Source organism: Cynocephalus volans, chromosome 3 (genome assembly GCF_027409185.1).
Source record: "Cynocephalus volans isolate mCynVol1 chromosome 3, mCynVol1.pri, whole genome shotgun sequence".
NCBI classification, from domain to species: Eukaryota; Metazoa; Chordata; class Mammalia; order Dermoptera; family Cynocephalidae; genus Cynocephalus; species Cynocephalus volans.
Window position 1 is genome coordinate 74503368 of NC_084462.1, and position 15235 is coordinate 74518602.

The 15235-nt window shown below is 49.3% G+C and overlaps 1 protein-coding gene across 1 annotated transcript; it reads left to right on the plus strand.

Annotated features, from left to right (window-relative positions):
* Positions 1-860: 860 nt before the first annotated feature.
* CILP (cartilage intermediate layer protein) lies at positions 861-14809 on the plus strand. Its single transcript, XM_063090303.1, has 9 exons — positions 861-898; positions 2435-2601; positions 4891-4983; positions 5658-5927; positions 7221-7400; positions 7922-8236; positions 9015-9123; positions 10256-10413; positions 11988-14809. Exons 2-9 carry the CDS (start codon positions 2544-2546, stop codon positions 14309-14311), a joined length of 3507 nt encoding a protein of 1168 aa, XP_062946373.1. The 5' UTR covers positions 861-898; positions 2435-2543; the 3' UTR covers positions 14312-14809.
* The last annotated feature ends 426 nt before the right edge of the window (positions 14810-15235 follow it).

Here is a 15235-nt window from a genome sequence, read left to right on the forward strand (position 1 = left end):
TACTGGAGCGGGGAGGTGGGCAGGTGAAGCCCCAAAGCACAGGCAGCTGCTTGCACCCCCTATAGGTTAGGCTGGCTGTTCATATGCTGGTGGGCACCCATACCTTAAGTCAGACACGTACTCACACACAGGCACGCATATGAGCATCTGGCCTCAGATGGTCTCAGAGGAGTGAGTCCACGTGGTGGGGCTCTGGGGTCCCAATGGATACAGACAGGCACTCAGATGGAAGTGGGGACAGTCAAGGAAGAACTCTTCTCACCAGGTGAAATCCTATGCCCCACAATTCCTTTGTCCTTCCTTCCCTTTTAAGGTTTCCTAAATTCCTCAGAGACTGGAGAAGATGAGTTTGTGCCCAGCTCAGACCAGACACACCCAGATGAGAGGCCAAGGTGGTGTGTGTGCCTAAGAGAATTTGGAGTATGTGCTAAGACCAGCAAAGTCCTTTCGCTCCATGGGCGGGCCAACGCCAGGGGAAAGTGGGGAATCCAAAAGCAAATCTTAGGCAAGAGCACACCATCCCCTGAGCCATGAAATGCTACCCAGATGTAGAATTTCCCTTGGCCCCCTCCCAGGGCTGCTCCCAGTGCCCACCCCATCTCCTGACCCCTGTCTCTCTGTTCTGGCCTGTGGAACCCAGGCAGTTGCCAACCTGACCCATCACTAGGCCCTGCAACATCTCCCTCTAAGGATCTGGACATGAAATCCCAGCCTCTGTGAGCTGCAGGGAATGTGGGAAGGGGAGGGGGAGGTTCATGCTCAGATCTAGTTTTGCTGCTGCTTCCCGTGGCTGGCTGCCACAGGCTGAGCCACCAGCTGTGCTATATAAGGTCCGCGGCTGGACTGCTGGAGAGGCGAAGACTTGGACCCTGAGCTGAGGAGTCCTGCTCAGGACACGGTGAGCTCCACTTCCATTCCCTTCACCCCATCCCTGTACCCCACTGCTCCTGTCCTCCTCTGACCAACCCATTCTCTTTTCTGCTAGCTGACCTCTCTTCTCCCACAGGGAGGAGTTCTTTCTGCTTTGAAGTTCTCTCTCCCCATTAGCCCAAAGTCCTCTCCCTCCCCAACCTGATGTCAGGAACCCCCAAATAGTCTCACTTAGGGTCACTATACCTCTCGGTGCCCTGCTTTTTTCCTGAGGTCAGCCAGTCTGCTTTGTCCGAGAGTTGTGAGGAGCGTGGGATGGGGAGCCTAACCGTCAGGGCATATGCTGAGGAAGTGGCGGGGATGCTGTGAAACCTCCGTGGGCTGCCAGATGGGAAATGGTTTTTCCACAAGGTGCCTCAGGACACTTTGGGCTCTAAGACAGCCCTGGAGCAGGCTCAGGCTGAACGCTGCACAGGCCTTTGGACCGCTCAGCTCCCTGCTCAGAGCCCAGGAGCTTGAAGTAAGACAGGCAATATCTGGAGACTTTTGGGACTTCCTGTGACTCTGTTCCCTCATCTGAGAAACAGGTGGCGGTGGAGTTAGTGGTTTTAGAGTTAGATGGTCTGCAATGGGGGATGGGTTTGTTCTTCCCCTGGGACATCCAAGTGTTTTTGGATCTTTCTTCCTAAGAAGAAGAATGTGCCTTTTCCTACCACACCCTGGACTTTGGATGCTGAAGAGAACCATTTTTGAATCTCCAGGAACTGGTTAGATTCTGGGTTGGTCAGAGCTCTGGGGAGAGATTAAAATGTCCTGCTGAGCTAGAGCCTCGGCCATGAATGCCCCATGGTTCCTTGCCCTTATTGCCAGGTCTGCTTTCCTTTTCCCAGGCCTGCAGCCCCTAACCCACACTCAGCACTTACTAGGGAACCCTGTCCTCTCATAATGTGTCCCCTCAGCTTTTCCTCAGCTGGCTCCTGGCTGTGTAACTCCCAGTGAGGCCCCAAACAAACAGGCCAAAAATGTGTTCCAGCTGCAGCCCGTGCACATCTGGTAATATGTTCATGGAGGTGGTGTGTCTGAGGTATCTGCACCAGCCTGCCTGCCCTATGAGGGGCCTCTGTAGTTGGGGATAGGGCTGCACAGCCTTAATATGTAGCCCCCTGTGCAAGAGTGTGAGCTCCAACTAAGGGAAATAAAACCAATGCCCCCAAGCCCAGGTCTTGGAAGTGGTTAATGAGTCACCCAGAGGCTGCTGGGAGTGAGCCCTGGCCCCTTGTCATTGGCAAGGAACCTCCTCACCCCTACTCTCCCTTGTGCCCCATCTCACTGTGAGGCCCTGGAGCCTGGACTGAGGGTTGGAACTCAGATCTGCCTTTTTTGAACTCAGATTCTGAATCTCTTCACTTCCCAAGCTGCTCAGTTTTGCAATTTGGGCAGATGTCACTCCCACAAGACTTCATTCTGTCCCCCTTCCATCCTTGACAGGTCAAGAAATATTTCTCCTCGAGTCATAAGAGATGACTCAGAAATGTGGAACCTGACAAGATTTGTTTCTTTGCAGGTCACTGGATCTGCGAAACTTCCCAGGGGACCACGTTACAGAGAGGGGCTGACTCTGTGAACCACCCTCTCACATCTTCTGCCACATTCCCACAGGACGTGTGGGAAAGATGGTGGGGACCAAGGCCTGGATGTTCTTCCTGGTCCTGACAGTCACATCTGTGTTGGGTACAGGCTAAGTATCTTCTAGCTCCCAAATCCCCCACTTGCTGTAGTGAAGTCATGTCTGTCTGAGACCCAAATATGTATCTGCCTCAAGACTTGAGGGTGTTTTATAGATTTATTCATAATTTATACCCTGCTTGTTTCTCCCCCCAATTTGAGATAGTTCCCAATATTAAGACTCACAGACAGAACCTTTTAAGTGAGGGGAAAGATAAGCAGTCATTCAGAGAGAGGGGAAAAGAGGGTTCCTACCCGAGTGCTAAATTTAGCTCTGAGCTTCCTGAGTGCCGAAGAAAAAGGGAATCACAGTGGATCACGGAATTCTCAAAAGTAGGTTTGGGGTTTGGTCTGCTTTTAGTTTCATGAAAATTCTTATAGCCTATAGCTTAATTTCATTTAGACCCCACAGCCAAATTTCACAGACACACCAGAACACCTTCTGCTTTCCTTACCCTCTGACCCTATCCCTCTGGTAACACTGAGCTTTGGAAGGAACAGGTAGAGAGAATTTGTCTGGTGGAACCGCGACTTCCTGAGGCATCTAAGCATCAGAGCTTTTAGCAGCACTACCCTGCACACTCTCTCCCACCTCCGCTTTCTCTCCTGATTTCTAACCACATACTCAGGTAAAGCAAAAAATGCTCAAAACTCTCTTTTAAAGCTGCATGCCCTGCAGGCTTTGTGACCACAGGTGCAGGAACAAAGGCTGCCTCAGTCTTGCACCAACCGCTGTGTGTACCCGCTTCCTGCCTTGTTCATTCCATTCTGACAGCTGCTGTTTGGGAAGATGATTAACATTCAACCATCTGAGGGGAAATCAGATTAGGCTGATGAAAAGAGCTCTTATCACCCCAATTAAGTAGCATAGAGAATTCTGAATTGGCTCCTCGTGGGAGAGTTAATTGCCTTTCACAGCTTTTGCAGCCCTTTGTTCTCCTTTCTCCTTCTCAGCCTCAGGTGGGGTAGAGCTGGAACTGCCTGTGGCCTGAGGACTCTGTACTCATCCTCAGGTAGACCCAGCCAACCTGGGGTCAGAAAATTGAGGACCACTGTCTCAATTAGGCCATTTGAGTCCTTTATAGGAGGGTGGGCTCCCAAAGCCAAACTTTGTCAGGGGAAAGGAAAAGGACATCTATTGTGCCAAACATTGAGCTAAAAGAACTTGCTAACATCTACTTAGTATACACTATGTGCTAGGCATTGTTCTAAGTGCATTTTATGAATGAAGTTATTTAATCCCCACAATCCTCCAAGGCAGGAACTATCCTCATTTTATCATGAGAGAACATGGAGTCAGATGGGCTCCAGAGGCTCTACTTCCTAAATGTGTCACTTCCAAGATGGCCATGTGACATATTTAGGAAGTAGTAGATCCTCTGGAGCCCATAGTCTCAATCTTCATATACTTCAACCATGTTTACATTTTATCTCATGGAATCCTATGCCAACTGAATCAGTTCCCTGTGAGGTGGAAATTAATATCTCCATTTTACAGATGAGGAAAATAGGCTCCGTTTTGCCAAGAGAGATGGATCCAGACACCAAAGCTGTAACCCCAGCGCACTGGCTGCTCAGCAGCATCTGATGATCCATTTCTAGAACAACAGTGAATAGGGAACTACCATTCACTGAGCATGCACTGCATGCTAGGTCCCTTTAAATTCATTATCACCCTGAATAATGCACCAGGACTCTATGATATAGCGATTATTACCTTATGGGCAAACAGGTGCAGCTGAATTTCTCTCAGGTTGCACAGCAGTAAGTGGCAGAGTGGGGATTTGAACCCATGCCCACGGATCACGTTCCATTCACCACATTACACTGCTTCCCTGCATCTTGAGAGACCCTTGTAACTTTTTTTTTAAAGATGACCAGAGGGCCGGCCCCATGGCTCACTTGGGAGAGTGCAGCACTGGTCCCCATGGCTCACTTGGGAGAGTGCAGCACTGGTAGCGCCGAGGCTGCGGGTTCAGATCCTATATAGGGATGGCCGGTGCACTCACTGGCTGAGCGTATTGCAGACCACACCATGCTAAGAGTTGTGATCCCCTTACCGGTCAGAAAAAAAAAAAAAAAAAAAAAAGATGACCAGTAAGGGGATCTTAACCCTTGACTTGGTGTTGTCAGCACCATGCTCTCCCAAGTGAGCTAACCGGCCATCCCTATATAGAGATCCGAACCTGTGGCCTTGGTGTTATCAGCACCACACTCTCCCAAGTGAGCCATGGGCCGGCCCTCTTTGTAACTTTCCATCTTGACCTCTCAGCTGCTTCCCCTCCTGGCCCATAGGAAGGCAGACAATGCTCACACAGTCGGTGAGAAGAGTCCAGCCCGGGAAGAGGACCTCCAGCACCTTTGCCAAGCCTGCTAACCCCCTGGAAAGTGAGTTGTGACTGGAGCAGGGAGGAGTCGGAGTGGGGGGGTGTCTTTACTGAGCTTGCTAAGTGAATTTCTGAAGCCAGGGCATGAGGTCAGCATTCCATGGAAACCTACTTTCACAAGGTATTTGGCCTACATCTCTGTCCAGATATACTGGGACCTAGTATACAGGACAACTCAGAATCATGACACTTCCTGATATAAGCCAGTAATGCTGTAGAGCTTGCTGGGGCCAGAGCACAGGCTGGTGGGAGGCAGAGGAGAGATGAGGATGGGGAGATAGCAGGGGCTGGTTCACCAGCACCCTGAATGCCTACCTAAGGGATTTTTAAGCTAGGGAATGGTGTGGTCCAAACCACATGAGAAAGCTCACCCTGACTACAGTATCAGGGAGCGGTGGGGATGGGGTGCAGAGGGAGCCTTAGGTAGAGAGACCAGGCAGGACGTCACTGACATGGTTCAGCCAGGCTGATAAGAGCCTGAATGGAGGCCTTGGCAGAAGGGGTGTACAGGGGATTGGAGAGATGCTGATGAGATAAATGTGACAGAGCCTGCGACCGACTTGGAGTGGGTAAGAAGTATAAGGCATGATTCCCAGGGTTGAGCAGGAAAGGAGAATTGGAGCTTACCTGGGGCTCCAGGGCATGGCTCCTCCCCAACCTGGCTCCGTCTCTCAGGTCCTGGTGAGTGGACAACGTGGTTCAACATCGACCACCCAGGCGGGCAGGGTGACTATGAGCGGTTGGATGCCATTCGCTTCTACTATGGGGATCGTGTATGTGCCCGTCCCCTGCGGCTAGAGGCTCGGACCACTGACTGGACGCCTGCAGGCAGCACTGGCCAGGTGGTCCATGGCAATGCCCGTGAGGGATTCTGGTGCCTCAACAGGGAGCAGCGGCCTGGCCAGAACTGCTCCAATTACACTGTGCGCTTCCTCTGCCCACCAGGTAAGCCTGAATGACCCCCGCCCCTACCAGCAGCCTCAGCACAGGGAGAGGCCAGGACCTGCTTCTGATCACAGGAACTCTGGACATCACATGCATACACATGCTTTGACTCTCTAATAGTAACCAAGCAGTGTCAGTAGTGCCCAAACCTTCCCAACAGTGTTCTGTGTTTATGGGTACCCTCCATTCAGTCCATATTATTGAGTTCAAATGGCACAGTGGTGAAGACCACAGGTTCTGGAGTTGGGCTGCTTGCATTTGAATCCCAAGTCTACTATATGAACTGTGTTCCTTAGACAAATTTTCTGAAGTTCTCTTAGCCTCAGGTTTCTCACATGTAAACAGGGTAATAGTAAAACTTCTTAGGGGTTTTGATGAGGATTAAATGAGATAATAATTGTAGAGGACTTAACCCAGGTAAACTGGGTTTCACTAAGTGTTAGTTTCTATTATTGTTCCGATGTGCCTGATACTGTGCTAGTTATCCACATTATTCAACCTTTACAACTGACCTCTGAGGAATCTCCAACTTGACTAGTTACATGAGGTTGGGAGAGGTTAGGTAAATTCTCATGATTACATACTTACCAGCTACATACTGGTAACACTTAACAGCTGGGGTTTAAACCATGTCTGTGTTTGCAGAGTCCCTGCTCTTTACACCACCAACCCCCACCACTGGATAATACAGATGTTAGAGGGGACCAGGCCTGCACACTTCTTGGGTGGGTATCCTCCCTTGGGGTTCCACCAGCCCACACAGCCTGACCACACAGACCCAAGTGCCAGTGGTGGTCACCTGAAGTGGGGAACTCAGGCTGGTGTCCTGGCCAAGGACTGAGGCCCCCATTCCTACACACAGGCCTCAGACTAGAGGTGAGGAGGGTGGGCAGAAGGGGGCTTGATGTCCAAGTCACTGCAGGTTCCAGGCTCTTACTTCCCAGGAAACCCTTCCAAAGGAGCATGTGGCTGTTTCCACACTGTGAAGGAAGATGGTGCTATCTTTGCACATCTTAGGACAGCATATAAAGTCCCAGAGCTTGGCCAACAAGCCCCTCTCAGGGCCACCCCTAGTCCATATGGTACTTTTGTGCAAATTAGAGACAACACCTCCTCAAGACTTTTGACTTCTATCTGTTGGAAAAATCATTGCAGCAAATATAAATATCTGACATGTATGATGTAAATGGAGGCCCTGTCTCTCCTCACCAGGGAAGAAACAGCCTAGGGTTAGGTTTCCTGACAGAATCCCCTTGGGAGGGAAGTCAGACATCTTCTGATCCCACTTTGCAGGGTCCCTGCGCCAAGACACAGAGCACATCTGGAGCCCATGGTCTCCCTGGAGCAAGTGCTCAGCTGCCTGTGGTCACACTGGGGTCCAGACCCGCACACGCACCTGTTTGGCAGAGACAATGTCGCTATGCACTGAGGCCACTGAGGAAGGCCAGCTCTGCGTGCGCCAGGCCTGTAAAGGTACCACCCTCCCTCCTAGAACTGGTCAGGGCATTGTGCCCTGATGGAAAAAGCATCCTGAAGATCACAAAGACCAAGTTTTCCTCCACTGTGCTCACAAAGCCCAAGGGTGCGGCTGAAGTAGCCTAGAAGGATGGGTTAGAGGGTCAACCTGAGACAGATTCCTTCATTTACTCACCAAGTATTAACTAAGGATCTATTACGTGCTCTGATGGGGGATATACAGAATAATGTAGGAACACAGAGCAGAGTCAATTATCATAGCTTAGGAGAATCCAGGAATGCTTCCTAGAGAAGGTGTCCTGGGCTAAGTCTCAAAGGATGAGTAGGTGTTAGTTGTACAGGCTGATAAAGAAGGTAACTAAGGCCCAAGGGCTAGTGGCCATAGTGTAGTGGTTATCACATATGTCTCACAAAGGCCTAAGGAGGAGGGGAAGCATATGTGAGTCTATAGGCTGGGATGTGGCTGAAGGAGGGCCAGAATCCTATAAGCCCTGTTGATGTGGCCCCTTGTCCCACAGCATGTGACCTAACCTGCCCCATGGGCCAGGTGAATGCTGACTGTGATGCCTGCATGTGCCAGGACTTCATGCTTCATGGGGCTGTCTCCCTCCCTGGGGGTGCCCCAGCCTCAGGGGCCACTGTCTACCTGCTGATGAAGACGCCTAAGCCACTGACCCAGACAGACAGCAGTGGGAGGTTCCAAGTCCCTGGCTTGTGCCCTGATGGAAAAAGCATCCTGAAGATCACAAAGGCCAAGTTTGCCCCCATTGTGCTCATAATGCCTAAAACTGGCCTGAAGGCAGCCACCATCAATGCAGAGTTCATGAGGGCAGGTAACGAAGTTTTCTGGGGTAGGGTTGGTGAGGAGGTCCAGACTTTTAAGTTAAAGGGATTATAGTGCTAAGAGTTGGTTTCCCAGTTTACACAGAGTAAACCCCAATATCCTTACCATGGCCCACAAGGCCTATATCATTTGGCCCCCCCATTACTTCTCTGCTCTCCTCTCCTACTCCTACCACACCTAGTCACTCTAATGCAGCCACAATGGCCTCCTATCTTTTCCTCAGACACACTCCTGCCTCAGGACCTTTGCACTTGCTCTATGTATTCTGCTTAGAGTGTTCTCCCCCAGATATTGGCATGCTTTGCATATGAGATATTCCCTGGCCACCTTATCTAAAATAGTCAATTACAATACAATGTGGGGTCTGGAGTTCATAGAGAGGCATAGGGAGTTCAGAAATGGTGCAGAATGGCCAGACAATCCTGCTGGGGGCAGCAGAACATGAACATTGCACTATTCAAAACAGCCAGTTCTGTCCCAATGGTCGTACTTAGCAATCTCGGCTGGCACAAGGTCCCCTTGATTCTCTACTGTCCCACCCAGATACTTCTTCAGAGGCCATGAGAGCAGATCCCAGGGTGAAGGTGTGGAGGGAGTGGGATCCACTCTGGACCAGTTCCCTTAGGTATTAGGACCATTAGAGATGGGCTGGGGATGGGAATGAAGCTATACAATTTTTAACAACATCAAAGACTCTGAGAGAGCAAGGCTTTGTAGAAACTGTTGCAAAGAAAAACCAAAACAGTATCTCTCATCTTTTGTCCCAGAGACTCCATACATGGTGATGAACCCTGAAACAAAAGCACGGAGAGCTGGGCAGAGTGTGTCCCTGTGCTGTAAGGCCACGGGGAAGCCCAGTCCAGACAAGTATTTCTGGTGCGTATTCTGCCAGCTATGCTGCCCGATTCTCCTCTTGGAAACCAGAGCTTTCTTGCATTGGGTCTGGACTTGTTAATAACTGTTGCTTTGCCTCCCATGGATTTGTCACCCCTTTTCCCCTGGGTGATGGAGCCGCCAAATATTACTCAAAGCCCATCTCTTCTGAGCAGTGAGAAGCCCCAAAAAGGGGTTAATCTCCCAGAACCTTCAAGAGTGAGGCATCCCTTCCATTTGGGAAATTAACCATGAATTGGGGTTCTCTTCCCACATTTATTCTCCAGACCAGGAAGTTACAGGAAGAGAACATAGGTGGGGTTTTTGCTAAGTACAGTTTAACAAGTTTAACAATAGACATTCCACAATGCAATTTTCGAGAAGTTAAATTGATCCACCAACAAAAGCTTGATCTTAGCAAACATTCTCTTCTTACAGCAATTTCCCAGTATCTTTACATATCAATCAGTAACCTGTCTTTGAGCCAGCAACCTTGCTGTGTTACAATTCTTTATCTTACTACAAATAACAATAACCAATAGAATAAAATTACAAGTAAGGCACTGCTTCAGAGCCTGGATGTTGGCCCTTATGAATGGGAGCCAGCAGGGTGAGGCTGCCCAGACAACCAGTAAGCCCTCGAGTTTTACTACACTCAAAGCTGGGATCCCCCAGAGCACCTCTGGTCTTGGGGGCCTGTCTTATCCTCAGGACAGAACAAGTTTCCACAGCCCTACTTCCCCTAACAAAGGCAACAAGGTCAGAATCTCCAATGTCTACGAATCTTTACCCTTCAACATTTTATAGCCACTATCTTGTTTGATCCTCCGAGCAATTCTGTGAGGTCAGCTAGAGATGATCGCTCCTCTTCTATAGACCAAGAAGCTGAAGCTCAGAGAGGTGAGATGATTTGTCCAAGGATCACAGCCAGATAAGTGGGGGGCCTGAGACTTAGCACCAACTGCCTTGACTCCCAGGCCAATCGGTGCTCTTGGGTGAGCTGAGTCAAAGGTGATATTGCATCTGCAGGAACCCATCTGCCATCTGTCTCCCTGGCTGCTTGCTTCTGACACTGTCCCCAGGGATAGCTGCCTTCCCACTGCCCAGTTAGGCTCCACCTCTCCATCCCTTGCAGGTACCACAACAACACATTGCTGGATCCCTCCCTCTACAAGCATGAGAGCAAACTGGTGTTGAAGAACCTGCAGCAGGACCAGGCTGGGGAGTACTTTTGCAAGGCCCAGAGTGATGCTGGGGCTGTGAAGTCTCAGGTTGCCCAGCTGACTATCATAGGTAAACCTGTCTGGGTCCCTTGGGGTCCTGGGTTTGCTAAAGGGCTGGCCAAGCACCCCAGTAAACATAACCAGGCAGTAAAGTCTCGGGCTTTTCTGTGCTGTGCACAGTGCTGCCCCCTGGGACACAAAGATGGCACAGATCTGATCCTACCATCACCAAACCATCATTTGAAGAGAGGCAAAGAAATGCAAATAAGAGACAAACAAAGGTAGAAAAATGCAGCCCCCCCACCCTGCCATTAACTCGGTTGGTTGGAGCATGGTGCTGTTAAAACCAATGTCCAGGTGCAAAAAAAGGGGGGGGGCAGGGACTGTGTGTGTGGAGGTGGAGGTGCTCCAGATTGAGGGTCTAGTGTGGGCAAAGTACAGAAGTGGGGAACTGAAGGGGCTTTACAAGAAAGGGTGACCTGATTAGAGCTAGCTTCAAGATGAGAACTGGATGGGGAAAGATTCAAGGCCAAAGACCAATCAGGAACCTGTCCTTGAAAAGTGAGGGGGAAGGAGGATATCTTAGTAATTGGCCTAAACAAAACAAAACAAAAGGCAGAGGAAGATAGAATTTATTGGAAGGCTCCTGGAATATTTTACAGACTCCAAGAAAGTTGAGCAACAAACCTCAGGACGGACAGGACACAGGGCACTCTGGATCTCAGCAGAGCAGATGTGAAACCCCTCAGCAGTGATTTCCAACTCATTACACAAATGCTCCCTGTTTGTCACGGTTATTTTTAATACTGCTCTACTATTCTGAAGTTAAATTTATTACATATAACTCCATATAATTTCCAAACATATGCACATGGCTCTCACTGTAACATAAAGGAGAAATAAAAAAAAAATAACTTTAATACAAAATAGTGTGTATTTCAACATATAAATACTTTGGCACAATGACATGAGAAGACAAACCAAGAAGTCAGACACTTATACTGACTCTTAATGTGACAGCTACAAATGCTGATGGACAAAGAGGTATCATTTTGGCGATTCACAGTCCTTGAGGAATGCTGTTGCAGGAACATGATTTTTCTAAGATGAGGAACAATTCTTGGTATTGTTCCAAGCTAAAAAAAAAAGTACAGTCTTAGCTTGATTTATATGGTAGTTGCATCCTTGAAAAATTCAGTGTATGGTTAAAGACATGTAAATAATACTATTCTGTCATCATTTTAAACAGGTTTTCTACCTACATGACTGTCTGCTGGGATGTGTGAAAATTGTGCAGGATACAGAAAAATTCTTTATGCAGAACAGTGCCAGGCATTGAAGGATATAGAGCATCAATGGTCCCTGCCCACTATATGCCAGTAGCACCCCCAATTTTGGTGATAATCCAAAACACCCTCACAAATTTTCAAGAACCGTCCATTGAGAACCACTACTCTAGTGGTTGTAGCAAACAACTCTTTCTTCATGTAAAAACGGGATTGGTAATAGCTATTCCATCTCCCTCAGAGTTCCGTGAGAGTCAGGGTCATGGATAGGCAAATCCTCACAGAGAGGTGACGTTGAACAACCTTTTGTATAGGATGTGAACTTACATCTTAATATCTACACCATTTTCCTCCGCAGCTCTTGATGAGACTCCTTGCAGCCCAACCCCTGAGAGCTACCTTATCCGGCTGCCCCATGATTGCTTCCAGAATGCCACCAACTCCTTCTACTATGATGTGGGCCACTGCCCTGTCAAGACCTGTGCAGGGCAGCAGGATAATGGGATCAGGTGCCGGGATGCTGCAAACTGCTGTGGTATCTCCAAAACAGAGGAGAGGGAGATTCAGTGCAGTGGGTATACGCTGCCCACTAAGGTGGCCAAAGAGTGCAGCTGCCAGAGGTGTACAGAAACCCGGAGCATTGTGAGGGGCCGTGTCAGTGCTGCCGACAATGGGGAACCCATGCGCTTTGGCTATGTGTACATGGGGGGAAGCCGTGTGAGCATGACTGGCTATAAGGGAACTTTCACCCTCCACATCCCCCAGGACACTGAGAGACTGGTGCTCACATTTGTGGACAGGCTGCAGAAGTTTGTCAACACCACTAAAGTGCTGCCTTTCAACAAGAAGGGCAGTGCAGTGTTCCATGAGATCAAGATGCTTCGGCGGAAAGAGCCCATAACTTTAGAAGCCATGGACACCAACATCATCCCTCTGGGAGAGGTGGTTGGTGAAGATCCCATGGCTGAACTGGAGATCCCATCCAAGAGTTTCTACAGGCAGAATGGGGAGCCCTACACAGGAAAAGTGAAGGCCAGTGTGACTTTCCTGGATCCCCGGAATATTTCCACAGCCACAGCTGCCCAGAGTGACCTGAACTTCATCAATGATGAAGGAGACACCTTCCCCCTTCGGACATATGGCATGTTCTCTGTGGACTTCACAGATGAGGCTACCTCAGAGCCACTTAATGCTGGCAAGGTGAAGGTCCACCTCGACTCGACCCAGGTCAAGATGCCAGAGCACGTGCCCACAATGAAACTCTGGTCGCTCAACCCAGACACGGGACTATGGGAGGAGGAAGGTGATTTCAAATTTGAAAGCCAAAGGAGGAATAAAAGGGAAGAGAGAACCTTCCTGGTGGGCAACATGGAGATCCGTGAGAGGAGGCTCTTTAATCTGGATGTCCCTGAAAGCAGGAGGTGCTTTATCAAAGTGAGGGCCTACCGGAGTGAGAGGTTCTTGCCCAGTGAGCAGATCCAGGGGGTTGTGGTCTCTGTGATCAACCTAGAGCCCAGAACTGGCTTCTCATCCAACCCTAGGGCTTGGGGCCGCTTTGACAGTGTCATCACGGGCCCTAATGGGGCCTGTCTACCTGCCTTCTGTGATGACCAGTCCCCTGATGCCTACTCTGCCTATGTCTTGGCAAGCCTGGCTGGGGAGGAACTAGAAGCAGTGGAGTCTTCTCCTAAATTCAACCCAAACGCAATTGGCGTCCCTCAGCCCTACCTCAACAAGCTTAAGTACCGACGGACAGACCACGAGGACCCCCGGGTTAAGAAGACAGCTTTCCAGATCAGCATGGCCAAGCCAAGGCCCAACTCAGCTGAGGAGAGCAATGGGCCTATCTATGCCTTTGAGAACCTCCGGGCATGTGAAGAGGCACCACCCAGTGCAGCCCACTTCCGCTTCTACCAGATTGAGGGGGATCGGTATGACTATAACACAGTTCACTTCAATGAAGATGACCCCATGAGCTGGACGGAAGACTACCTGGCATGGTGGCCCAAGCCGATGGAGTTCAGGGCCTGCTACATCAAGGTGAGGATCGTGGGGCCACTGGAAGTGAATGTGCGATCCTGCAACATGGGGGGCACCCACCGGCAGACAGTGGGGAAGCTTTATGGAATCCGAGATGTGAGAAGCACTCGGGATAGGGACCAACCCAATGTTTCATCTGCCTGTCTGGAGTTCAAATGCAGTGGGATGCTCTATGACCAGGACCGTGTGGACCGCACACTGGTGAAAATCATCCCCCAGGGCAGCTGCCATCGAGCCAGTGTGAATTCCATGCTGCATGAGTACCTTGTCAACCACCTACCACTGGCAGTCAACAATGACACCAGTGAGTACACCATGCTTGCACCCCTGGACCCACTGGGCCACAACTACGGCATCTACACTGTCACTGATCAGGACCCTCGCACAGCCAAGGAGATTGCACTTGGCCGGTGCTTTGATGGGACATCTGATGGCTCCTCCAGAGTCATGAAGAGCAACGTGGGGGTAGCCCTTACCTTTAACTGTGTAGAAAGGCAGGTGGGCCGCCAGAGTGCTTTTCAGTACCTCCAAAGCACCCCAGCCCGATCCCCTACTGCAGGCACTGTCCGAAGAAGAGTGCCCTCAAGGAGGCAGCAGCGGGAGAGTAGGAGTGGCCAGCGCCAGCGTGGAGGGGTAGCCTGAGATTTCCTGGAGTTGCTCAACAGCCTCTGAGCAACTAAGTCTTATGGTACTTCATATTCTTCTCCCGTCCCTCATGTGACAGCCATTGTGAGACTGATAAAACAAACTGTCACTTGGTTAATTTAAGCACATCTGTTTTGGTGCAATTTGCTTGTTTCTTCATGCCTTTACTTACTGTCTTTGTCCCATGATACTGATTGGCACACAGCCCCCAAAACAGCAAAATAAAGCCCCTTGTGCTATTCTTTAAAAGAAACAAGAAACTGGTCACTGGTAAAACTGCATCTTTGACCATTCTTCAGTTAGTGCCATTAATGCAAATGTACTTCCTTTTCTTTTTGCTTGGTTTTACTCACCTCTACAATAATAGTAATCTAATGCTGAAGATTAAATAACCAATATAAAGCATATTTCTTGGTTTTGCTCTACAGGACATAAGCAAGGTCTCTATCACGTTCATACATACAAATGGTAGTGAAATAAAATACAATATTTTTACTTGAAATGTAAATGTATTTCTTTGCTGGATTTGGAACTCTAGTGCACATTCAAAGTTAAGCTATTGAATACAGGGAAATCATAGTTCCTCTATCAAGTAAGGAAAGAACATCTCCTTGTATCCACAATTACGCTAGGTTTCTAATTGTATTAATATATTTCCCTTTACATTTGCTTTTGTTCTTGCTAGAAGCCCAGTGTAGCCCAAGCCAGATATTAATAAATGCACATTCTGTGCTTTGATTTTGAGGCCACTGTCCCGTCTTTTAACATTAAAGTGAACCAGCAGCTCAGAGAGGCAGAAGGGACTCTGAAAGTAGTCACAAGGTGGCGTGAGGCCTGGCCCCCCTAAGTTATAGGGCTGGGCAACTAGACACATATTGCAGCAGTCAAGTTTGTTCTCATGGGTCATATTTTCCATTTGCA

What these genes read in the sequence shown, in the direction of transcription:
- CILP (XM_063090303.1), top strand. Translation starts at nt 2,544, where the DNA reads ATGGTGGGGACCAAGGCCTGGATGTTCTTCCTGGTCCTGACAGTCACA. An exon ending in GACAGTCACATCTGTGTTGG is followed by an intron (nt 2,602 to 4,890) that starts GTACAGGCTAAG and finishes CCTGGCCCATAG; the next exon opens with GAAGGCAGACAATGCTCACA. An exon ending in GCGCTTCCTCTGCCCACCAG is followed by an intron (nt 5,928 to 7,220) that starts GTAAGCCTGAAT and finishes CCCACTTTGCAG; the next exon opens with GGTCCCTGCGCCAAGACACA.